The 25,248-nt window shown below is 39.8% G+C and overlaps 1 protein-coding gene across 1 annotated transcript in view; it reads right to left on the minus strand.

Moving 5' to 3' along the window:
* Positions 1 to 391: 391 nt before the first annotated feature.
* LOC126413075 (uncharacterized) overlaps positions 392 to 25,248 on the minus strand; it is a 183,049-nt gene continuing 158,192 nt past the window's right edge. The window contains exons 7-9 of the mRNA XM_050082972.1: positions 24,259 to 24,470; positions 9,269 to 9,482; positions 392 to 1,714 (exon numbers count right to left, since the gene is read on the minus strand). Of these exons, the coding sequence (XP_049938929.1) occupies positions 1,351 to 1,714; positions 9,269 to 9,482; positions 24,259 to 24,470 (790 nt within the window). The 3' untranslated portion in view covers positions 392 to 1,350. The remainder of the gene's footprint in view (positions 1,715 to 9,268; positions 9,483 to 24,258; positions 24,471 to 25,248) is intronic.

Consider the following 25,248-nt stretch of genomic DNA (forward strand, 5'->3'; position numbering starts at 1 on the left):
ATAATGAGGTATTTTGGTAATCCTTCTTAATATCTGTCTTCACCAGATGCCTTTTTTATATAACTTCTAAATGAAAAAGCCTATAAAATGCAATCTACAATATACAGTAGATGAGCTAAAAGTTGGCATTTTTATTGAAATTCTAGCTATATTGAAAGTAATGCTGAGGTACAGGATTTGGGTCTTTCCAAAGAGGCTCTGAGTTAACTCTCTGGTGTAATGGCCTAAAATTGAGACAATATGTGTATCTTTTGCCAATTATTCTGGTTTATTAATAAATTTTATCAATAAGAATCAACTGCAGTAATCAAAAATCATGCATTTATTTTTCCCTTCTTCATAGAAACTTGCCTTATTTTTTCAAGTAACAACAGAATATTTAAGCCTACATAGTACAACAGATAGCATGTCTGAAAGTTTGGTGCAATTGTTTTGCTTCATGGCAAGACACAGTCTTGTATTTCTGCTGAAACATACAAAAAAATCTTGTCCTCTGTTGCTTGGCTGACTCTAAATGTAACAGTGCACTAACTGTTAACTTGTCTAACAAAAATTACTTTCCATTACTTACATTATTTGTAAATTCTGAAGAATTGTAAAAATATGTGAAATAAAGCATATTCCTTTACTTGTGAATCCTGTGAACCGGGGTTATTAAGTAAGAAGTGTGAGGGGGGTCTATGGCAAAAAGTGAAAAAAAGGACATTTATGGAATCATATAAAATAATTTTTGCACCTTATCCTTTATTTTGTCATAATTTACTTTTGGTCCATATTTTATACCATATCTTGAACAACAGTTCCATACCAACTGTACCTTAAAAACCTAATATGCCTCTTTGTCTATGAAAGCAAGATCATCAACATTACTAAACATTTGAAGAGACATGATAATAATGTACTAGCTACATGGAAACTAACTAATGTAAGTCAGAACAATATACAAGATTTATCTGTTTACATTTGGCAACTGCCTGCATTACTGCAGCATCTGAGGGTGTTTAAATTGTAAGGCCTTTCAAGTTTACCTATCAAATCTGATATGTGGGATGAAATTAATAAGTGTGCTTCAGTTATATACCATATTTATAAACATACCATCTTCTCACTTTACTCTGCAATATTCATGCTGTAAAATTATTTTAGATGGGTCAACTGAGTTCATGTAAGAAATCCATGTCTCTGTATTTGGCTAGCATATGTCATTCCCATCAAGTGGTATTTAAATTATGTTAGTTCATATGTCCAACAAATGTAACATAATTTCAGCTGTAGCAACAGGCTCATGGAGAAATACAACCATGAAATTCTTTGCTCTTTGACTATGTATCCTGTACTAGGATCCTTGGGTTACGTTTTAGATGAAGTGCTTCCAGGAAGAGTAACAGGTGGCTGTGCACTGTCAGAAAACTTCTGCAGCTCCTCCTTTATGGCAGCAATGAGAGGTACAGCAGGATCAGAGGGTGCAAGCCGAGAATCACAGAGTACTAGAGCACAGTCCACCTCTGGAGCAGTTGGTAAACGTGGACGGTGGAAAGGACCAGCACTTAATGGCCTTGAACGACCTGCACTTGAGAGTGGAGAGTGTTCCACTGTTCCCCAAGCTCCACGTGGCCTGGCTGCTGCAGTTAGAGGTGTAGATGCTGTTGCAGGTCGTCGAAGCTCCGTGGTGTGTGGCCGCTGCGCAGATACACCCGGTGGCCCACCCACTGGCCTGATAAGATAGTCATACACTTAGTACTACACAGAGTTTGCTAATTAAATAAAATACAATTTAAAGTAGTAATAATTCTATAGTACATCTGTTGTCAACGGGTGCATAATTCCCGTGATGGTCTGAGATTCCATTAAAATATAATACTGATAAAAAACAGTAAGATAGACAGTTAAAATCGGTGAAGATATGCTGATAAATTCAGGGGAGAATGCCATGTCTGGCACAGCTTGCAATGCAACTGTTAATGTTCCTTTAAGAAGAGGGAAAAGGTTGTCCAGCTGAACTGAACATATGATCAATTACTGGGGCACTGCACACTGGTCGGTCATGATATCAGGTAGAAAACACCACTGGAGTTCCCCAAAGTCTAATTTATAACTATGAATTCAATAACACTATCCAAAATCATCTAATCGCAAGGACAGTAATCTTACTCATAATCTTACATAATGAAACATTTGGCAAAATGCAACTGAAGTGCATCAAGTCTTAGAAAAATCAGAAGAGTACAGAATGTTAACTCAAAATGTTGTTATGGAGTTGTGAACTCTGAGCACATGTGTTCGTAATACATTTCCCACTAAGCTGAAAATAATATTACAGATGGTGGCCCAGAAAGGAGGCCATATTTTGCTTTCTGAAAAGTGAGGATCCAGCTTACAGCCTTTGCATCATATTTATGCACAAAACATCATCACAGCAATAGACTACCATTATGATTATGAGTTAGCACTGGCACGTATTCTCACCTCCACATTATCTGAAGTGGTTATTTAACAGCTTGAAGGTATATTCTCTGAGCTTTTATTCAGGCATATGATATGTGTGACTGGTTATTTGTTCTTTTTTTATGGATGCCAGTGCTCTTTATGGAGAGCATTGCTACAATGTGAGGGTATAATTTGAATGTGAAGGCCTTTATGTGTGTCAGATTTGTTTATACTGAACACTTCTCTCATTCAAGTGAAAGATGAGCATCAACAGAAGTTACCTTAACTGAAATTTGTCAAATTGGGGGAGGGATGCTGAAGAGAAATTATTATAGGAGTAAAAAATAAAAATTAGTAAATTTTTATTTGTTTATATGAACTGTAGCCAACAAAACATTGCATCCAATTAAATGCTAAAAACATAAAAGACCATATTTCCACGCCCATTAACAGAATCTCAAGTGAGAAATGCTATTAATTATTAAAAAAATAAAATGTCTATCAAACATAGTTCCATCAGTTTAGATTCTCAGCTAGCTGTTGTTGTTGTTGTTGTTGTGGTCTTCAGTCCAGAGACTGGTTTGATGCAGCTCTCCATGCTACTCTATCCTGTGCAAATTTCTTCATCTCCCAGTATCTACAGCTACCTACATCCTTCTGAATCTGCTTAGTGTATTCATCTCTTGGTCTCCCTCTACAATTTCTACCCTCCACACTGGTCTCCAGTACTAAATTGGTCATCCCTTGATGCCTCAGAACATGTCGTACCAACTGATCCCTTCTTCTAGTCAAGTTGTGCCACAAATTTCTCTTCTCCCTAATTCTATTCAATACCTCCTCATTAGTTATGTGATCTACCCATCTAATCTTCATCATTCTTCTGTAGCACCACATTTCGAAAGCTTCTATTCTCTTCTTGTCCAAACTATTTAACGTCCATGTTTCACTTCCATACATGGCTACACTCCATACAAATACTTTCAGAAACGACTTCCTGACACTTAAATCAATACTCGATGTTAACAAATTTCTCTTCTTCAGAAATGCTTTCCTTACCATTGCCAGTCTACATTTTATATCCTCTCTACTTTGACCATCATCAGTTATTTTGCTCCCCAAACAGCAGAACTCATTTACTACTTTAAGCACCTCATTTCCTAATCTAATACCCTCAGCATCACCTGATTTAATTCGACTACATTCCATTATCCTCATTTTGCTTTTGTTGATGTTCATCTTATATCCTCCTTTCAAGACACTGTCCAGTCCGTTCAGCTGCTCTTCCAAGTCCTTTGCTGTCTCTGATAGAATTACAATGTCGTCAGCGAACCTCAAAGTTTTTATGTCTTCTCCATGGATTTTAATTCCTACTTCAAATTTTTCTTTGTTTCCTTTACTGCTTGCTCAGTATACAGATTGAATAACATCAGGGATATGCTACAACCCTGTCTCACTCCCTTCCCAACCACTGCTTCCCTTTCATGCTCCTCGACTCTTATAACTGCCATCTTGTTTCTGTACAAATTGTAAATAGCCTTTTGCTCCCTGTATTTTACCCCTACCACCTTCAGAATTTGAAAGAGTGTATCCCATTCAACATTGTCAAAAGCTTTCTCTAAGTGTACAAATGCTAGAAACGTAGGTTTGCCTTTCCTTAATCTATTTTCTAAGATAAGTCATAGGGTCAGTATTGTCTCATGTGTTCCAACATTTCTACGGAATCCAAACTGATCTTCGCCAAGGTCGGCTTCTACCAGTTTTTCCATTCATATGTAAAGAATTCATGTTAGTATTTTGCAGCCATGGCTTATTAAACTGATAGTTCAGTAATTTTCATATCTGTCAACACCTGCTTTCTTTGGGATTGGAATTATTACCTTCTTCTTGAAGTCTGAGGGTATTTCGCCTGTCTCATACATCTTGCTCACCAGATGGTAGAGTTTTGTCAGGGCTGGCTCTCCCAAAGCTATCAGTAGTTCTAATGGAATGTTGTCTACCCCCGGGGCCTTGTTTCAGCTTAGGTCAGCTAGCTAACATTATTAATACTTCTTTCAGGACAGAGGTGTTTCCATCAAAACTAAAGTTATCCATTATAAAGCCACTCTACAAAAAGAATAGTAGAGTTGACTTAAAAACAATTATAGACCAGTGTCACAATAGACAGGTTTTTATAAAGTATTAGAAAGAGTAATGAATGAAGGGCTAGGCAATCTCCTGAATAAAAATAAAATACTCACCAGTGCTCAAAATGGGTGTAGGAAGAACAAATCAATGGCAACAGCAGTCTTGGATAGGAGTGAACTAAGCTGTGGGATATTCTTGGATTTATCCAAAGCATCTAACCTAATCAGCCACGATTTACTGCTTATGAAATTACATTGTTATGGGGTTTAAGTAATGGTTTTCAAATGGTTTAAATCTGACAGACAACCGAGAGTACAAATATGTTACATAGGCAAGGAACACCTTGCAGCTTACAAAATACTAGATATGGAGTGTGTGAGGGCTCTGTATTAGGCTCTCTGTTGTTCCTGGTATATATAAATGATTTGCCAAACCATCAGAGTGCTGCAGACACAGTGATGTTTGCCAACAACATGGACATTTTCATGAAAGAATATATGGAGGATGACCTACAGCAGAATGTCTCTAAGACAATAGATAAGGCAGGAAAATGGTTTAGGGTTAATGCTTTGGCCATAATAATAAGGAAAAGACAATATGGATAAATTTCTGTAATATTAGAAATTAAGCTAGAAGCAGCATAAAAGCTGAGTTAGGTAACTATGTTATCGCGTAAGCTCCATCCACAAAATGTCTAGGCATGTGGGTGGATGATCACTTGGGATGAAAGAAGCATCTAGAATTTCAGAACAAAACACTAAGTAAATGCTGTCATGTGCTAAGAATCCTTTGGGACTGCTGCAGTGTTGAATCACTGTTGTGTGCTTATTATGCTTAAGTGAACAGCTTTCTTAGATATAGTGTGATCTTCTGGGGAAATACAAATACGGCAAGACAAACTTTCAAACTTCAAAAAAAAGTTTGTTAAAGTAATGAGAGAAGTTCAGTGTAGAGAGTCATGTGGGGAAATGATGACACTCCTGGCTGACACATGTATAAATGAATGTGCTTTCTGAAAACTCATCAGGAATTTTCAGCTCTGAAAATCAAGTTCATAATTAAACAATAGGAAACAGAGACACTTTCACAGAGACAACCACAGAAAAGCTCTTTACCAGAAAGTGTACATTATCAACCAACAATATGTTTTTTGTACATTGCCTGATACAATAAACGAAATTAAAGAATTTCATAAATTCAGAGTAGAGCTAAAATAATTTTTAATAATGCATAGCTTTTATGACACTGAAGAATAGCTGAATGTTAAAAAATAAAATTATTTACGTATAATGGTGTACGAAGATTGTATTTTTATGTGAGGGTGCAAAAAACTTAAAAATAAGAAATTTTATTGTAACTAGCCATAGCTATGTATTACCTGCATCCATACAACATATATTGTTAATCTGTGGATAAAGAAATTGAATTGAATTGAGAAAGGTGTCCCAGGAAGAATTGTCAGTATTCAGGGATATGACAGGAATGATCATTTGGAGCAAAAACATCTACTAAACAAGAGCCCTAAAATATATACCTTAAGAGATACAACCATTTCTTCATCTTTCATACTGTGAAACAAATGTCTTCTAATACAAGCTCTTTGCTTTCCATATTTTGGAAGGAGGTTGTGTGGACCAAAGTAAGAAAAACTTTTCTAGTAAACAAGGGTTCTGAAATGCATGCCTGAAGGGCTGTGAACACTTGTTTTGTAGACGAGATGTGTTTCAGAGCAACAAAGATGAACAAGTTCTCATAGCTTTTAAGGTGAGTATTTTAAAGCTCAAGTTTACCAGACATTTTTTTTCTTATTTTGGTCCATACTACCACCTCTCAAAATATGTGAAGCAAAGAGCCTGCAGTAGAAGAGATCTGTTTCATAGTATCAAAGATGAAGAAGTGTTCAGGCTCTTAGGATATCCATTTCGGAAACCATGTTTACTAGACATTTTTGCTTCAAATGATAATTCCTGTCATAAACTTGAATACTGACTGTTCCTCCTATGACTTCCTGTATAAATAAAAAATTGTTTTCTTAGGCAATACGGTGACCAGTATTTGGAATTTCAGCTTTAAAAATAGAAATTTATGGAAAGGTAATAGTTATAGCCCCAACAAAAGTCTTGCTACTTTTATAAGCTCTTTCACTTCTAAACTGAAATTTGTTATACTGATTTTAATTATTATTTCCTCAATGATAATTATTCAAGTTCTTTTTATATTTTGTATAATCTAATTCCCCTCAGAAACCCACAACAATGTTGTGAGAATCAGCTTCACTGATACTGACAATATTTTTTAGATATATCCACATTTCAGAATCATAGTTTAATATAGTTTACAGCCTCAACTACTAGCTTCTAATATCAGTGCATGACATAAACAACAGCAAAAAGTCAAAAATAAATAATCATTGACTAATATGAAATCTGTTGTAAATAGTCTTCATGATTCTGCTGCCGGATCCCATAGCGCAAATTCCACAATATTTCCTTGGAGCAACTGTCCGACATCTTCAGGTTGTTCAACCTTGCTGGTGGCTAGGTATGACTGAGAAGAAGACTATTTACAACACATCCACCAGGAAAGTTTGAAGAGCCACATGAAATCTGTTGTTTTAGGATACTAATATCCATGTAAGTAGATTAAATCCTCTTAAATCTTGTGTTGTAAGTGGCATCAGAGTGTAATGCAAAGCTAGAAGAAAACCACACTTAAAATCAAAGAGTACTGCTGAAATTACATTACAAATTTGGTTATAAAATTCTAAGAAAAGTGTTCAAAAGTTTTTGTAACAGTGAGATAATCACTATCTGTGACATATCTTAAAATGTGACTGGCAAAACAAATGAAAGCAATTAGGAAACTGCATTAAATGTAAATAAGAGCTGGCCTCTTATAGCCCTCAAAATTTCAGACAATTTTAATATTTTTTTTCTCTCAGTAGAAGATAACTTATATTTGAACAGTTCCTTAGTGGGTAGTGTTCAGTTTTTAAGAAGATTGTCCCAGAAGATACCTGATAAAGCTCTGTATATTAAATCTCCAACACAGTTATATTTCATCATAGTCACCATATTGTGGATGTATAGGACACTCCATCTTCAAGGTCATACAGGCACTGAACTGTTAAATTGTTACTGTGTCCAGTGTGAATCAGGAGCACTTGATTTGGAGAAAACTGCTGCTACCAGAGAAAAGTGACATGAGGAACAATGTTTTTATTACAGAACTCGTTGTCCACTATAGTAAACTGTAACAGTAAATAGACCAACTACACTGCAGAAAATAATACACAATTCAGTTCTGAAGAACTGATAAGGATCATGTCATCCAGTACTGTTGGTTCTAGAAACCACTGCCCCACATACAAAAAATCAGCTCTTGCTCAATCAGACCTCAAAAAATCAGATTTATTGGTAAAACTGAAGTAGTTGACCAGATCCTTGAAAAAACTTCAAAAAATCATTGAAATTTGATTGTCACTACAGAGTGCCAACAGAAACTCTATTATCTAACATTCAGTAATTCAGACTGTTTTAGTAAATTTCATCATTCAACTCTTCTTGACCCATTCATAACATACTACAGTATATACATCAGCTGCAAAAATGACTTCAAAGATGTATAAATATTTGAATCCTGTAAAAAAGAATCAGGTAACTGACCCCTCAGAATATGCAGTGAAGAAAGGATGTAGTGAAAACTTTCATGATTCCACCAACCATGCTGTTTGGCAATCCTGAAAAATCAGATTGCTGTGTAAATATCATACAGTGGAAGGCAGTTGACCTGGCAAGATGAGATCTTGTATCCTGAAGAATGATTCATGTACTGTGTTCAGTAATAATGAAAAGTAACTTTCTGAATGGCTTCTTGACCAACCAATGATTTCTGTAGACAAAAAAATGTCACAGGTTAAAACATAAAAACTAAAACCAATTCTGATAGCAAATAACCAGAGCTGATTCCACCCTTGGCCCTGGAACAGGTAAACTCACAACTGGGAATGTTATTCATGTACATCCTTAAAATGGTTGGGACACAAAATTTTTCAAAGAGTTACATTGTGATGTTCTAACTGTGGCAGTTTATTTCTTATTGACTTTATTTTTATGTGAAAGAATGATAGAACATGGAAGAAATTCTGGCAAACCGAACTCAGATCATCTGTTGCAAAGCAGCTGCATAAGATGTTAACTGTTATTCTTATATTCAATAATTTTATGACTTTTGTTTTGCATTTCAAACTAGAGTCCGTATTTTGTACTTTACATTGCTCTCTTTATATGAATTGTTTGGCCTCTTTTAGGACCTTTATAAATTTACCTGCTTTTCCCATGAGAGAAAAAATTATTTAAATTGTTGAGATTTCAAGATTATTAGCAACACGGAAATATTTTAAATGAAGTTGAATGAAGTCTTTTTCTGGAAAGATTGAGATGAGATCAAGTGTACCATTCATGCAAGAAGACAACAGTGCAGTATACTATGATAATGAATAAAAAAGTTATGCTGAAACAGTCTCATAACTTTTCTGTCACAAGTCATATACATTTTGCTTTGTACTTACATATTTGCATGCATCCACTTTCTGTACCGTTTTGTCTCACAAGTTTTTGCAGACAAATGGGTAGCAATAGTGCTTTCTGTGGTAAGCTAGTGTGATTTAGTAGGTGCATTAAGCTTTCAGTGAAACAAATTTGATTGCTATCCTCACCTGACAATTGCTGAATGGACTCTGTGCAACATAGGAGGGCTGCTGGTTCCATCTTCCAGTCCAGGACTTTCACTGCGACTTCCAAAGAGGCTAAAAGCATCATCCAACAGCTCATGGAAACGACGCCTCATATGACCTACATTTGAACCTGTTGTCTCTGGCTGTGTTATTTCTTCAGGAATTTCTTCTGTATCTGTATTTTCTTCTGTGCCCCCTGGAATGTGAATGTGAATCTAAGTGATTACCTTTCCAGAGTCTGTGGTGTTCCACGTAATCTGGGAAGCTATGATGCTCGAAACAAGATAAGTTTGACTTTAGTGGTATGTTAATTTCAAGCAAGCGTGACCTCCATTTCACCTTTAAAAACATGCACCCATCGCAAAACAAAGATAAATTAAGAACAAAATGCACACCCAGCAGAAAACTGTGCAACTGCAGACAGCGTGTAATCAAAATTAATACAGCACAATGCTGTCTGTGAAGGCTGCAACATCTGTCAGAAATGAACTGACAATACCATATCACTGAAATTTACAGTGTCAATATGTGGCATTGGTGTCTTCAAATATGTGCGTTTGGATCATCATTCATGTAGCTATGCAACAGTGGGCTAAAAGTGCCTATGCTGGAGTAGAAATAAAGGTGAACCGACAAAAATTATGATCAATAAGTTGTCTAATGTGGCATTTTCCATTAAAAGCATGTGAGCCATTCAGAACAACTGGCTGATTCAATACAGGAGAAGTGATGAAATGCAGAAAACTGTATTATCTGACCACCAGATTGAGTTTACCATTGTCATCGTACATTTGTGTCTGCAGGTTATTTGTGTAAGAAAATGGGAAGGTAAAGGCAAAGTAGAGGAAAGGATGGGGAGTTGTAGGATGTCCCAAGTTATGAAGGAGAGGACACAGAGTATGTAAAATAAACAATTGAATGTGTTGAATGGATTATGAACTCCAATATGCCCAGAGTAACAATGGTTGGAATGTGAAAAAATCAATGAGAAGATGATACTGACTGCAGCATCTGTGTAAGATGAATTAAACCAACAAACAATAGCAACAATAAAAAGACATAAATGCTGTTGCCAAAAATTGCAAAAATTCAGAGTGATTTCCACAGATGATATTCTTGTGAATCGCATAGTTATATGAATGTTTATGAAGCAAATTGCATGTTCATGATATGATGAAACTTCAGTTCTGATTATATGACTTTGTCTCAGAATGGGGAAGGGAAGTGAACATGCCGATGTTAAGGAATTTTGTTGGAATTTGAGTGCACTAACTCAGGGCAACTATTGAAAACTAAGAGAGTAGCTGAACTTGGTTGTGAATCACATGTCTCCTAAATGCAAGTCTTAAATATTAGCCAACAATCTCCTCAAACAGCATACACCCAATTCACTACTAATCTGTCCTGAGGAGGCACATTGTGGGAGTGTCTTTCATAGGTACAATTGTCAGATAATATTTGCATTAATGTACTAGGTAAAAATATGAAAGATAAGTAAGTAATGATGAACTTGATAGTACAATGGTAAAGTTGCACATTTTGCTCAGTCATCACTAGAGTGAGTCTGAATCAGGGAGACTAACAGGAAAAGTATTTCACAAGCTTTCCTCAAGAAACTAAAGATTTATGATCTTGACTTTGATGGAAATTCCAAGCACATAGTTAGTTCTAATTCACATTGTTGGAAGAAACTACAGTACAACTAGTGGCTCTTCCTTCTTTCAATTCACCAATGAAAAAGATATGGTTATGCAAATAATGTGCGATGATGCAAACATCTGAACATGTAATCAGAAGTGTGGACTATCTTTGTGCCATGTGGCAAGCTGCCTAAAAGCAGCTGTGGTTATGTTTAACAACATTGATTCAGTTTCTCTCCATTTTTTTCTCCTGGGTTTTTACTCCTTTATTTTTGATACAGTAATAAAATGTATAGTACTTGCAGTGTATTTATTCAGTTATGGATCATAGTACCCACACATGATGACTCCTACCATGGGAGGTGATAAGCAAATCAAAAGTGAAATCACTTAGCCAACTACATGGATAGTTGTCGTGTGTTTTAGAAGACCTGCAGACTATTCTACAACCAATGTTAATTTCTGGACAAGTGCTGGGCACTCCATGTTTTAAGCAGCTCACTGACAGTTCAACACCATGCTGCTTTGCACCTCCCAGGTCGCTTAGCAAATTCATTGCACTGCTGCACCTACTGCGACAGCTCTTGGGGGTAAATATACACACATCAAGAACAGTGTGCTTCACCGAGGGTGCAAACCTATGAACATCTACATTCAACAAGTACTGCAAACTGAAACTACTGATGACAAGGTTCCTTCCATTTTTTGGTATCACCTGAGAGCACTGGTTTCCACAACTGAGGTTTCTAATTCAACATTCAAACAGATTTGGGTGAGCCATTTACATTTTGTGGTGAAAAGTGCACAGATTTCCATTACGTACTAACCTGCAGTTACTGACTGCAGATCAAATTGTCATGTTCTATTACAAAATGATGCAAGTGAGCCTATATATGGACAACGTGACATCGTGGGTAAGGTTACGGCCACTACCGCAAAGGAGCAGCAGTTTCCACTTGCAAAACTAGTGAGTGCTACAATGCAGTTTCAGTGTTATCCAGTGGCAATTCCGAGGAGCATGAGCCAATCCCAGCAGCACTCAACCTACCAGACAATGTGGCGTATGAGGTAATGTCAGCCAGTGCACAAAACTGTGTTCATATCATCCACGCTTCAGACAACTGGAATGTAAATGCACACTGCCATGCAATTACTAAAATGGAGACAGTGACTGAAATTAAGCACAACTGATCGCTCCACTCAGCAGTGCCTACCCACCACTATAAATGACTCTGGCTCTGCTCATACTCCACCACATGGTAAAAACATAGTTCTTCGTACTGGCAACCTAACTGTCTCAAACACAGCTGACAGGCAGTCTATTCTTCACAGCATTCCTACATCACATGGGCTGTGAGGACATGTATAACAAGCTGTTTCATTAAACTGACACAGGCTCAGACATCAGTGTCCTCCCTGCAACATAAGGAAAACTGTTAATCCATAAAATCATGGCCCACAGCAGTGAACAATTTGAGAATCCCTACATTTGGTCACCAAGATGTAGTTGCGAATTTGGGATTCTCACAGAATTTTTGAGGGACTTTCCGGACCTCTTATGTCACTGAACCCATACTCAGATGGATTATATCCGCTGTTATAACTGTGTCCATATGGAAGGCTACATTTCACTTGAACAATGAAATCATACATAGTCTTGCAATAACTCTACAACAAGCTTCCATGTCGCCAATAACTGCACTCTCACCCAAAAGAACTTCAGTTGTTCAGTGGTAAGTGCAAAAACACCACTGTTAAAGGAACTCCTTACCCTATCTAATCTAATTTCAAAAGTTACAATAATGGAAGAATAGAAAATACACGTCCTTGCAGACATTGAATTCTTACACGCTAGTGCCACCAAACATGCTATGGCTCAAGGACACCTATGTGCTCAGAGATGGTGTCACTATTGGTAAAACACTTTATGCAACAAAATGCCAATCCACATCACAATTCCAAGTACAACATAAAACAGCATGTCATATTCCCACTATGCCAAGGTTGCCAGATACTTACAAGGCCCATCAGTTAGCTCCTGGTAAGTATGCTGCTGTAAATAAAGAATTTGAAGGATTTCTGGCTCTGGGGGTTATCAGATGTTCTGAAAGCCCTTGGGTGTCTCCTCTACATGAAGTTCAAAACAAAGACAGTCCATGGTGTGTGTGTGTGGGGACTATCACACCCTAAATACATGCACCATATGGGCTGCTATCCTGTTCCCCACTTACATGGTCTTATGGTAGCTCTTGTGGGCACTCAAATATTTAGTGTCAGTGACTTCCAGAAGGCTTATCATCAAATTCCATTAGCATCAGTGGATGTGCAAATGGCAGAAATAATCACACCTTGTGGCCTTTTTGAATATGTGTGGATACCATTCAGCCTTAAGAATGCCATGCAAACAGCACAATATTTCACTCACTAGGTCCTCTGTGGCTGGAATTTCTGCTTTGCCTACATTGGCAACATGTTGATATTTTCTGCATCTAGTTCTGAGTGCAAAATTCATCTATGGGCTCCCTAGCCATCTTCTCTCTTCTCTTCCAATTGTCCAAGTTTCGCATCCGTATAAGGCCACACTCCAAACGAAACCTTTCATGATACGTTTCCTTATTTTCAAACTGATGTTGTTGCTGGTGAGTAAGTTCCTTCTCCAATTAAATGCAATTTTGGCCTTTTGTATTCTGGTTGCAATTTCTTTCCAGCTTCTACCATCTCTTGTGATTTTGCTTCCAAGGTAAGTAAATTCCTCTATCACTTTCAGCTCCTCTCTTCCAATTCTCATTCTCAGAGGTTCATATTCTGCTCCTGTACTGCATACCGTCACTTTAGTCTTTTTCTTGTTTATTCTCATTCCATACTGATTGCATAGAATTTTTTCCTTTGTTCTGAGGACTTCCTCTAGATCTTCTTTTGTTCTTTTGTCTCCGTGACTATAGCAATATCATCTGCATAATGTAGCATATCTATCTTCTACCCATTAACTTTGATCCCAACCTCAGTAGTTTCTCAAACTTGGTCTATAGCTTCCTGGATGTAAGCATTGAATATAAGAGGAGAGAGAGTACATCCTTGCCTTACCCCCTTTCTAATATTTGCTTCTTGTTCTTGGTGACAGTTCCTAATCACTGCCACCATTCTTATAGAAACTGAGTATCACACGGATGTCTTTGTACTTTATTCCACTTTTCCTCAGCACTCTGAACATTTCTTGCCAAATAACGTTATCAAATGCCCTTTCCATGTCTACAAAGGCAATATAAGTTGGTTTATTTTTCTGTAATTGCTTTTCGATAATGAGTCTAGCTGCCAGAATTGCCTCTCTTGTTCCCAATCCCCTTGTGAAACCAAACTGATCTCCACTCAGGATATCCTCCACCTTCTCTTCAATTCTCTTCATAACTATTTTTATGCGAATTTTTGATGCATGTGATATTAGGCTTAGAGTTCGGTACTGTTCGCATTTTGTAGCTGCTGCCTTCTTTGGTATAGGAACAATGATACACTTCTGAAAGTCTGTCATATCTCTCCTGTGTTATAGATGGACCTAATAAGTTTAAGCAGCATCATTATCATGCTGTCACCAGCATTCTTTATTAGTTCTGCAGGGATGTTATCAATACCCGTTGCTTTTTTGTCCCATAGTTCTTTTAGAGCTCTGTCAAATTCTTCTTGCAGAGTGTCACCTCCCTTGTCATCATCGTCTATTTGCTCCTCCCTTCCTATTACTTCCTCTGTAAGAGGTGTTCCGGCATACAACTCCTCTATGTACTCTTTCCATCTCTTCACCATGTATTCACCAAACAGCATTTTGCCCCCTTTATTTTCTACTGTGCCCGAGAATGTTGTTTTACGTTTGTTAAAAAATTGATTTGCTGTTCTGTAGGCTAAATCAGTTCTTCCATTTTGCATATTTTCTTCCACTTCTCTGCACATTTCTTCAAGAAAATTTTCTATTGTTTTCCTATCTTCTCTATTAACTAAATTCCTTAGTCTTCTGTATTCAGCCTTTCCTTGTTCATCAGTTATATTTTTGTATAATCTCCTGTTTTCTGTAAGCTCAATAATATCTGCTGTAATCCATTTCCTCTTGTTTTTGGGTTCAGTTCTTCCAACTATCTTTTCTGCTGCTTTGTATATACCAGATTTAATTTGATCCCAGTCTTCATTTACTCCACCATGTCCGCCCCAGTAGCTGAGTGGTCAGCGTGACGGATTGCCGTCCTCTGGGCCCGGGTTCGATTCCCGGCTGGGTCGGAGATTTTCTCCGCTCAGGGACTGGGTGTTGTGTTGTGTTCATCATCATTTCATCCCCATCCGGCGTGCAGGTCGCCCAATGTGGCGCCGACTGTAATAAGACCTGCGATATGGCGGCCGGACCTGCCCCGCGAGGGGCCTCCCGGCCAATGACGCCAAACGCTCATTTCCATTTCCACTCCACCATGTTGGAAATTCCTAGCTAGGTTGTCTGTTTCATGAGCGTAGCACTTTGCCAGTCCCTCAGTTTTCAGTTTTTCTAGTTCCCATTTAAGTTTTACTGGCCTCTTCTTCAAATGTTTGAATCTCAGTGAACTTTTCATCAGGACCAGGTTATGATCACTGCCTATGTCTGCAGATGGATAGCTCCTGCAATCTTTTATCTGATTCCTAAAATGTGCTTTCACTAGAATGTAATCAATCTGTTGTCTCCTCAGGTCTCCAGGGGCCTTCCATGTGTATCTTATTCGTTTGTGATGTTGGAAATATGTGTTTGCAACAACTAATTGGTTCCTCCAGCAGAACTTGATAACTCGATCTCCTCTTTCATTTCTTCTTCCTAGTCAATATTTGCCAACAATTCCTTCCTCCATTCTTCACCTACAATCGCTTTTCAGTCCCCCATGGCAATCAGGTGTCTTTACAGACACAAAACCATTTCTTTGGCATTTAATAAACCTCTCTATTCCTTCACTCCTTGGCAGTTTTACCATCTGGAGCTCATTGCGCAATTCACTACTGATTTCCTTCACCTGTAAGGAGCTGATAATGTGGTTGCTGACTATTTCTCGAGAATCAATGTACTCCCACCAAGAGTTGATCTAATCCAGCTAGCTATGGCACAGGAAACTATTGAGGATTTACACGAGTTCCTTACGAAACAAATGACAGGAATGAAGTGGAAACAATTACCTATGGGCAACTTTCTTGCCTGGTGTGATGTTTCTCAGTGGCAACCACAACCTTTTGTAACTTTCTGTTGTAGAGACAGGTTTTTGATGCCATTCACAGCCTTGCACATTCTGGAGCCAACACAACTATTCAGATGATAACAGACAGATATGTTTGTCTGAGGGTATGACATGGTTGTCATTTATGGGTTAAAACCTGTTTACCTTGTCAGTTGGCTGAAGTCGGATACCATGTCCACAACCCTCTCGATTCTTTTTGAGAACTGATATGCCGTTTTTCTCATGTTTCATAGACTTTGGAGGGCCACTACTCCTAGTGCAAGGATTCAAATATATTTTCACCGCTACTGAAAGGTCTACCCACTGGTTGAAGCTATGACAATTATGGCTGCTTCAGCAGAGACCGAACCCAACCATTTTGTTCATAAAGACCTTGCTCACTCTAGCTACATCTGGCTCCATACATATGCCATTAAAGCACCCTTGCAACCACCTGACATTGCCTCCTTTCCAGTCTTAGAAAGCGATGCTCACACAATGATGCTCTTAATTAACATCAAACCAAACAGGGTTCCCATCAAATGAGTAAAACCAACATACCTGCTTCAGTCAAATGACACTGCACAACAGCAGCTTCTCTGTTGACCAAGCCTGCATCTAGATCTTCCCCTGCTGGTTAGGCCTCCACTCCAATGGCCCCACCTGCCTCCTGCCATCATCATCAATGGAGTCAGTTGCCACAGATGCCCACAGACTACCACGCTCTACTTCTCTCAACGAACCCCCTCAGTCACTGATACCAGTGCTGGTCCACATGGGACTGGGCAGGACTATTTGGCATGAGTTTCCTTTGATCCCCCAGGGCTCCAGTCTAGAGGAAGGGGGTGTGGGGACACAAGCATTCAGACATGTCATGAAAAGTGTCAGCTATCTTTGTGCGTTTGTGACAGACTATCTAGTAGCATCTTTGGTTATGTTTAATGACTCTGCTTCAGTTTCTCTCTGATTTTTCTCATGAGTTTTGGTTCCTTGATTTTTGCATCTGTTACAGTGCAGTACTTATACTACCTTTAGTTAATTGTGGAATTGAGTCAAGAACAGCTGCCAACATGAGTACAAGTAGATATCCTTGAACCAGACTGTGTACTAGTCAGGTTCCTTTCAGAGTATGCTGATACAATACCTCCTTACTCAGTAATCTTACACAACCACTCACTCTATGAAAGATCCCTACCTAACACTAGGAAGTTGCACATGTCACAAGAAAACCCAAACACATATACTGTTTTCAACCACCATGAATTACCTTGAAGAAAACTATTTATTGACAAACAGCAAACACGGATTCAGGAAATATAATTCTTGTGGAATACATCTAACTCTTTACTTTCATTAAGTAATTAGTGCTATCGACAGAGGATATCCAAGTGATTTCATATTTTGAGATCTCCACAAGGCTTTTGACACTGTTCATCATAAGCAACTTCTAATTAAATTTCCCGGCTATAGTTTCGTCTCAGACGTGTGATTAGATTCCTGTCAGTAAGGCCATAGTTCATAGTAATTGATGGCAAGTTCAAATGGTTCAAATGGCTCTGAGAACTATGGGACTTAACATCTTAGGTCATCAGTCCCCTAGAACTTAGAACTACTTAAACCTAACTAACCGAAGGACATCACACAACACCCAGCCATCACGAGGCAGAGAAAATCCCTGACCCCGCCGTGATGGCAAGTCATCAAGTAAAACAGAAATACGTGGTCCAGTCACATTAATCAGACCACCGCCTACATTCGACGTCAACATGCAATAACTACTCACAGGCGGCATGTGGTAATGGAGGACAAGAAATGGAGTGATTTATCTGATGCTCAACAGGGCATGATCACTTTCAATCGAGCCAAGGGTGGAAGCATTTCCAAAATGGTAAGTTTGTAGAATGTTGGCACGCTGCCTTGGTTAAAGTACTCCATACGTGGCATAATGGCACTACCCAAAACTAGCACAGAGGCAACTACATTGCACCATGGGCCACAGATAACAGGGGTGAGTGATGGCTGCAGAGATGTGTATGGGCAAATGAGCATACAACCATTGAGCAACTGACTGCACAGATAAACCGAGCATCTACCAACAGTGTCTCCTGCAGGACTGCTCAGTGAACGTTGCTGCACATGGGCCTCTGCAGCAGGAACTTGGTTCCTGCACCCACGCTGCCTGCTGTCCATCTGCAATGAAGGCTGGAATTTGCATGACAGTACTGAAACTGTATGCCCTGTGAATGGCGACAAGTGGCCTTTTCACATGACAGAAGGCCATTGGCATGTTCGGCATGAAACATCTGAAAGCATACACTCTGTATCAATTGTCAGAAAGAACCAGTTCAGAAAAGAGAGTTTTATTGTCTGGGGAATGTTTTTCCTGGCATTCCCTGGGTGATCTCATCATTCTGGAAGGCACAATGGATCAACACATGTACACATCTATCCTTGGGGACCATGTCCACCCCCACATGCAGTTTGTTTTTCCTCAGCACAATGGCATCTACCAGAAGCACAATGCAACATGCCACAGAGCTCACAATGTATGTGCGTGGCTCAAAGAGCACCACGCTGAAGTTACTGTACTTCCCTGGCCACCAAACGACCCAGATTTAATTCCAATCAAGATTCTGTGGGACCACTGTTCACACCATTGATATTCAACCATGAAATATAGTGCAGCTGGCCATGGCACTGGAGTTGACATCTCCCCACATCTCTGTTGATCCCTTGGCACTATTCCTGCATGTCTCACAGCAGTCCTCGCTGCAAGAGGTGGTTGTTCAGGCTTTTGATAGGTGGTCACATTAATGTGACTGGACAGTGTAATATCTGGCATTTACCAACAAAGTATTACAGGCCCTCTGCTGTTCCTGATCTACATAAATGATTTATGAAACAATCTGAACAGCTCTCTCAGATCGTTTGCAGATCATTCTGTCATTTACCATCTTGTAAAGTCATCAGACTATCAAAAGCAATTGCAAAGTGGTTTTTATCCTACATATCTGTATGGTGCGAAAAGTGGAAATTGCCTCTAAATAATGAAAAGCGCAAAGTCACTCATGTACTATTAAAAGGAATCCATTAATTTTCTGTTACATGATAAATTACACAAATCTAAAGGCTGTAAATTCAGCTAAATGTTTAGGGATAACAATTATGAATAACTTAAACTGGAATGAGAATATAGATAATACCGTGGGTAAAGCAAACCAAAGACTGTAATTTATTGGCAGGACACATAAAAAATGCAACAGGTCTGCTGAAGAGGCTGCTTGCACTACGCCTGTCTGTCCTCTAGGGGAGTAGTGTTGCATGATGTGGGATGCGCATCAGATAGGATAGAAGGGGGACATCAAAAAAGTTCAAAGAAGGGCAGTTATCTTGAAGTAAAGGAGAGAGAGTGCCACGGTTGATACATTAATTGGGGTGGCAATTTTTTTGTAATGGCAGGTTCTCCTCATGAAGTTTAATTCACCAACTTTCTCCACAGAGTGTGAAAATATTTCCTTTGCACCCACCTACATAGAGAGAAATCATCATTGTAATAAAATAACAGAAATCAGAGCTCACACATAAAAATTTCCTTGCATGAAAACATAGCAAAATTCCTGCCTCATCTTCATCAACATACGCTAGATCTTGGCCTACAGTGACATAAGGTAGTTGGTACATTAAACTCGAACCTACCCTCCTTTCTGATGAGAGATGGAGGAGTAGCTCAGAATGGAAAAGTGCATAAAAGGGAATATGTAGCTCATGTTCTTTTCAAAGAAACCATCACACCATTTGGCATATGAAATTTAGGGAAACAGTAGTAAACTTAAATCTTAAATAAAACAACTGAATGGTAACCACTCACCCACAGCAGACATGTACATGGAATATAGGAACAGTCATTGGAAACAATATTCACACTAGCTTTCGAGCTCTCGCATTTTATCTACTAAAAGTACACACATTCACACACACAACCATGCAGATACACAAACACACACTCCTGTGCCCACACTGAGACTGATATAATTTATTTTGGTGTCTTCGTGTACTTTTGCTAGAAAAAGAGCAAGAGCTCAGAAGCTTGTGTGAGTGCTGTTTCTTGTTAAGTGTTTCTCGGAACCACACGTCAGTCCATTGTCAATGAGTGGTTGCCTTTCCGTTATTTTAAGTAGCGTTTCAGCATGGAATTTCCATTATTGTCGTAAAACGTAAATCTTGATGGCTGGATGAGGATTTGAACTGCAGTCTTCCTTATCCAATAAGCCACATCACGCGGTGCATCCAGTGTTACCAAACAAAGACACTGCCTTCCACGATGATTATGCACCATGATATAAAAGTGTATTTTGATCAGAATATGGGATAATAAAATACTAACAAGTCTCTGATGAAATATTGAAAGTCACGCAATTTCAGCAGGCTACTTGTGATTGTACCAACTTCTTTAATCAAGTCATGTCTCAGTGGGCTCAGTGAAACTGACTGAATCCTGTTCTAGATCTAGGCCTGCCTTACGAAATAAAAATTTGATGTGGTCATAGGGAACTGAACTCGCGACTGCTGCATCCACTAGATACTGAAAGTCTACTTCAGTACTTTCGAGGTCTTGCACCCTATATCATCCACAATTAATAATATTGATTGTCTATGGTGTGTTTGATTAGTTTTAGTATAGAGAAAGCCCAGCACAGCACTAGGAATTAAATGCCTCCATGCCTGGTGAATGGCACAACATAAATTGACTCTGGAAAATTTTTAAGAGTTGTGTGCAAAGTTGCGTGCAAATACTGGTAATTTGTACACAGATACAAGTGGAAGGAAGTCTAGCAACCATTAAAAGGCATGAACATCATGTTCACTGTGGTGTTCATTTTTTTTTCCCGGACGTACATCTACATCTACTTACATACCACGCAAGCCACCGTACGGCGCATGATGGAGGGTATCCTGCACAACTAATAGTGACTTCCTTTCCGGCTCCACTTGCAAATAGGGGGAAAAATGATTGTCTATATGCCTCCATAGGAGTCCTAATTTCTCATATCTTATCTTTGTGGTCCCGACGCAAAATGTATGTTGGCAGCAGAAGCATAGTTTTGCAGTCAGCTTCAAATTTCGGTTCTCTAAATTTTCTCAACAGTGTTCCTCGAAAAGATCATTGTCTTCCCTCCAGGGATTCCCATTTGGGGTTCCAAGGCATGTCCATAATACTTGCATATTGTTCAAATCTACAGGTAACAAATCTAGCAGCCCACCTGCAGACTGCTTTGATATCTTCACTCAATCTGACATGGTGCAGATCCTAAGCACTCAAGCAGTAGTCAAGAGTGGTGCAGTCTTGTGTCCTATAAGCTGTCTCCTTTAAGATGAACCACACTTCCCCAGAATTCTCCAAATAAACTCATGTCGACAATTCGCCTTCTCTACCACAGTCCTTACATGCTCGTTCCATTTCATATCACTCTGCACTGCTACACCCAGATATTTAAAATATGTGATTGTGTCATGCAGGACAATACTAATGCTTTCTACAATTAGCCTTAGTTGCCATTCATCACAGCAACTAGAAATTGTGTCTACGTCATCGTGTTTCCTCCTTCAGTCACTAAACGACGACACATTACCATACACCCCGGCATCATCAGCAAACAACCACAGATTGCTGCCCACCTTGCCCGCCAGATCATTTACGTATATAGAGAACAACAGCAGTCCTATCACACTTCACCTGGGGCACTCCTGACGATACCCTCGTTTCTTATGAGCACTTGGCATCGAGTACGACATACTGTTTTCTGTTGCTTAAGAAGCCTTCTAGGTGCTCAGACATCTGGGAACCTGTTCCGTATGCTTGCACCTTTGTTAACAGTCTGCATGGGAGCACCCATATCATATGTTTTAGGAAATGTAGGAATATGGAATCTACCTGTTGCACTTCATCCATACTTTGCAGTATATCATGTGTGAAAATGGTAAGCTGAGTTCCACAAGAGTGATGCTTTCTAAAGCTGTGGTCATTTGTGGACAGAAGGTTTTACAGTCTCGAGAAAATTTTGATGAATTCGAACTCAGAATACGTTCAAGGATTCAGCAGCAAATCGATGTTAATGAGACTGGTCTGTGGTTTTGCGTGTCTTTTGTTTCACCCTTCTAATATATAGGATTCACAAGCGCTTTTTTATGGTCACTTGGCGCTTTACGCTGGGCGAGAGATTCCCGATAAATGCAAATTAAGTGAGGGGCCAATGGTAGAATACTCTGTAAAACCAAAGTGGGATTTTATCTAGACCACACGACTAATTTTTTTTTAAGCCCTTCAGCTGTTTCTCTACGCCAGCGATGTCTAATGACTATGTCGTCCATACGGGAGTCTGTGCGATGGCTAATCGATTCTCCTGTGTCAAAGATGCCTTAAACGTGAAATTTAAAACTTCAGCTTTTCTTTTGCTGCCTTCTACATCTACATCCACACACATACTCCGCAATCCACCATACAGTGCGTGGCGGAGGGTACCTCGTACCACAACTAGCATCTTCTCTCCTTGTTCCACTCCCAAACAGAACGAGGGAAAAATGACTGCCTATATGCCTCTGTACGAGCCCTAATCTCTCTTATCTTATCTTTGTGGTCTTTCCGCGAAATATAAGTTGGCGGCAGTAAAACTGTACCGCAGTCGGCCTCAAATGCTGGTTCTCTAAATTTCCTCAGTAGCGATTCACGAAAAGAACGCCTCCTTTCCTCTAGAGACTCCCACCGGAGTTCCTGAAGCATTTCCGTAACACTCGCGTGATGATCAAACCTACCAGTAACAAATATAGCTGCCCGCCTCTGAATTGCTTCTATTACCTCCCTCAATCCGACCTGATACGGATCCCAAACGCTCGAGCAGTACTCAAGAATATGTCGTATTAGTGTTTTATAAGCTGTCTCCTTTACAGATGAACCACATCTTCCCAAAATTCTACCAATGAACCGAAGACGACTAGCCGCCTACCCCACAACTGCCATTACATGCTTGTCCCATTTCATATCGCTCTACAATGTTACGCCCAAATATTTAATCGACGTGACTGTGTCAGGCGCTACACTACTAATGGAGTATTCAAACATTATGGGATTCTTTTTCCCATTCATCTGCATTAATTTACATTTATCTATATTTAGAGTTAGCTACCATTCCTTACACCAATCACAAATCCTGTCCAAGTCATCTTGTATCGTCCTACAGTCACTCAACGACGACACCTTCCCGTACACCACAGCATCATCAGCAAACAGCCGCACATTGCTACCCACCCTATCCAAAAGATCATTTATGTAGATAGAAAACAACAGCAGACCTACCACACTTTCCTGGGGCACTCCAGATGATACCCTCACCTCCGATGAACACTCACCATCGAGAACAACTACTGGGTTCTATTACTTAAGAAGCCTTCGAGCCACTCACATACTTGGGAATCAGTCCCATATGCTCGTACCTTAGTTAGGAGTCTGCAGTGGGGCACCGAGTCAAACGCTTTCCGGAAGTCAAAGAATATGGCATCCGTCTGATACCCTTCATCCATGGTTCGCAAAATATCATGTGGAAAAAGGGCGAGTTGTGTTTCGCAGGAGCGATGCTTTCTAAAGCTGTGCTGATGCATGGACAGCAACTTCACTGTCGCAAGGAAATTCATTATATTCGAACTGAGAATATGTTCGAGAATCCTGCAACAAACCGATGTTAAGGATATTGGTCTCAATTTTGAGGATTCGTCCTTCTACCCTTCTTCTACTGCCATACAAGTCTGGTCAACGAGTGACTGGAAATAAGCCTTAGATCTGCTTAACGATTTTCCATAGACCCACTTGTTCGTGCTTGGTGTACTTAGCAGTGCAATAGATTGTGTTTTGAAGTCTATAAAATACAAATACGGTCAACATTGACAGCCACTGAAATAAGCACAAATGACTTCTTCGTTAGTCCTCTTGCAGTATGTATAACACGCATGTTTTTGGGTACCTGGAGCTGATTGGAATGGGTGACATTTCAGGAATGTTGTCTCCTAATGTATCAAAGAGAGACGCTACCCGTCAACAGGTCTCCGCCATATTGGTGAGGCGCGTACTCACCGTGCTGCTGCTGCTGTTGCTGCTGCAGCTGGCGGCAGTGCAGCTGCCAGACGAGCGGCCCCACGACGCCAGGGTCGCCACCGCCGGTGCTGCCGTGGCGGGCCAGGCGCCTAGCCGCCCCTGGGGCGACGCCGCCCATTGCATCGCAGTCCAGGTGGCGCACACTCACCGGCTCCAGAACGCGCGCCAGAGGCTCCGGGATGTTGGCACCCCTGTGGTGAATGTAAATCTCTTCAGCTTACACTACAGCCTCGCTGCTGACATTGTGGTGCTCGCACAGACATACGAGGGCAGTTCAATAAGTAATGCAACACATTTTTTTTCTGAAACAGGGGTTGTTTTATTCAGCATTGAAATACACCAGGTTATTTACCAATCTTTTAGCTACACAACACTATTTTTCAACGTAATCTCCATTCAATGCTACGGCCTTACGCCACCTTGAAATGAGGGCCTGTATGCCTGCACGGTACCATTCCACTGGTCGATGTCGGAGCCAACGTCGTACTGCATCAATAACTTCTTCATCATCCGCGTAGTGCCTCCCACGGATTGCGTCCTTCATTGGGCCAAACATATGGAAATCTGACGGTGCGAGATCGGGGCTGTAGGGTGCATGAGGAAGAACAGTCCACTGAAGTTTTCTGAGCTCCTCTCGGGTGCGAAGACTTGTGTGATGTCTTGCGTTGTCATGAAGAAGGAGAAGTTCGTTCAGATTTTTGTGCCTACGAACACGCTGAAGTCGTTTCTTCAACTTCTGAAGAGTAGCACAATACACTTCAGAGTTGATCGTTTGACCATGGGGTAGGACATCGAACAGAATAACCCCTTCAGCGTCCCAGAAGACTGTAACCATGACTTTACTGGCTGAGGGTATGGCTTTAAACTTTTTCTTGGTAGGGGAGTGGGTGTGGCGCCACTCCATTGATTGCCGTTTTGTTTCAGGTTCGAAGTGATGAACCCATGTTTCATCGCCTGTAACAATCTTTG

The sequence above is a fragment of the Schistocerca serialis genome, chromosome 7, assembly GCF_023864345.2.
Source record: "Schistocerca serialis cubense isolate TAMUIC-IGC-003099 chromosome 7, iqSchSeri2.2, whole genome shotgun sequence".
Taxonomy (NCBI): domain Eukaryota; kingdom Metazoa; phylum Arthropoda; class Insecta; order Orthoptera; family Acrididae; genus Schistocerca; species Schistocerca serialis.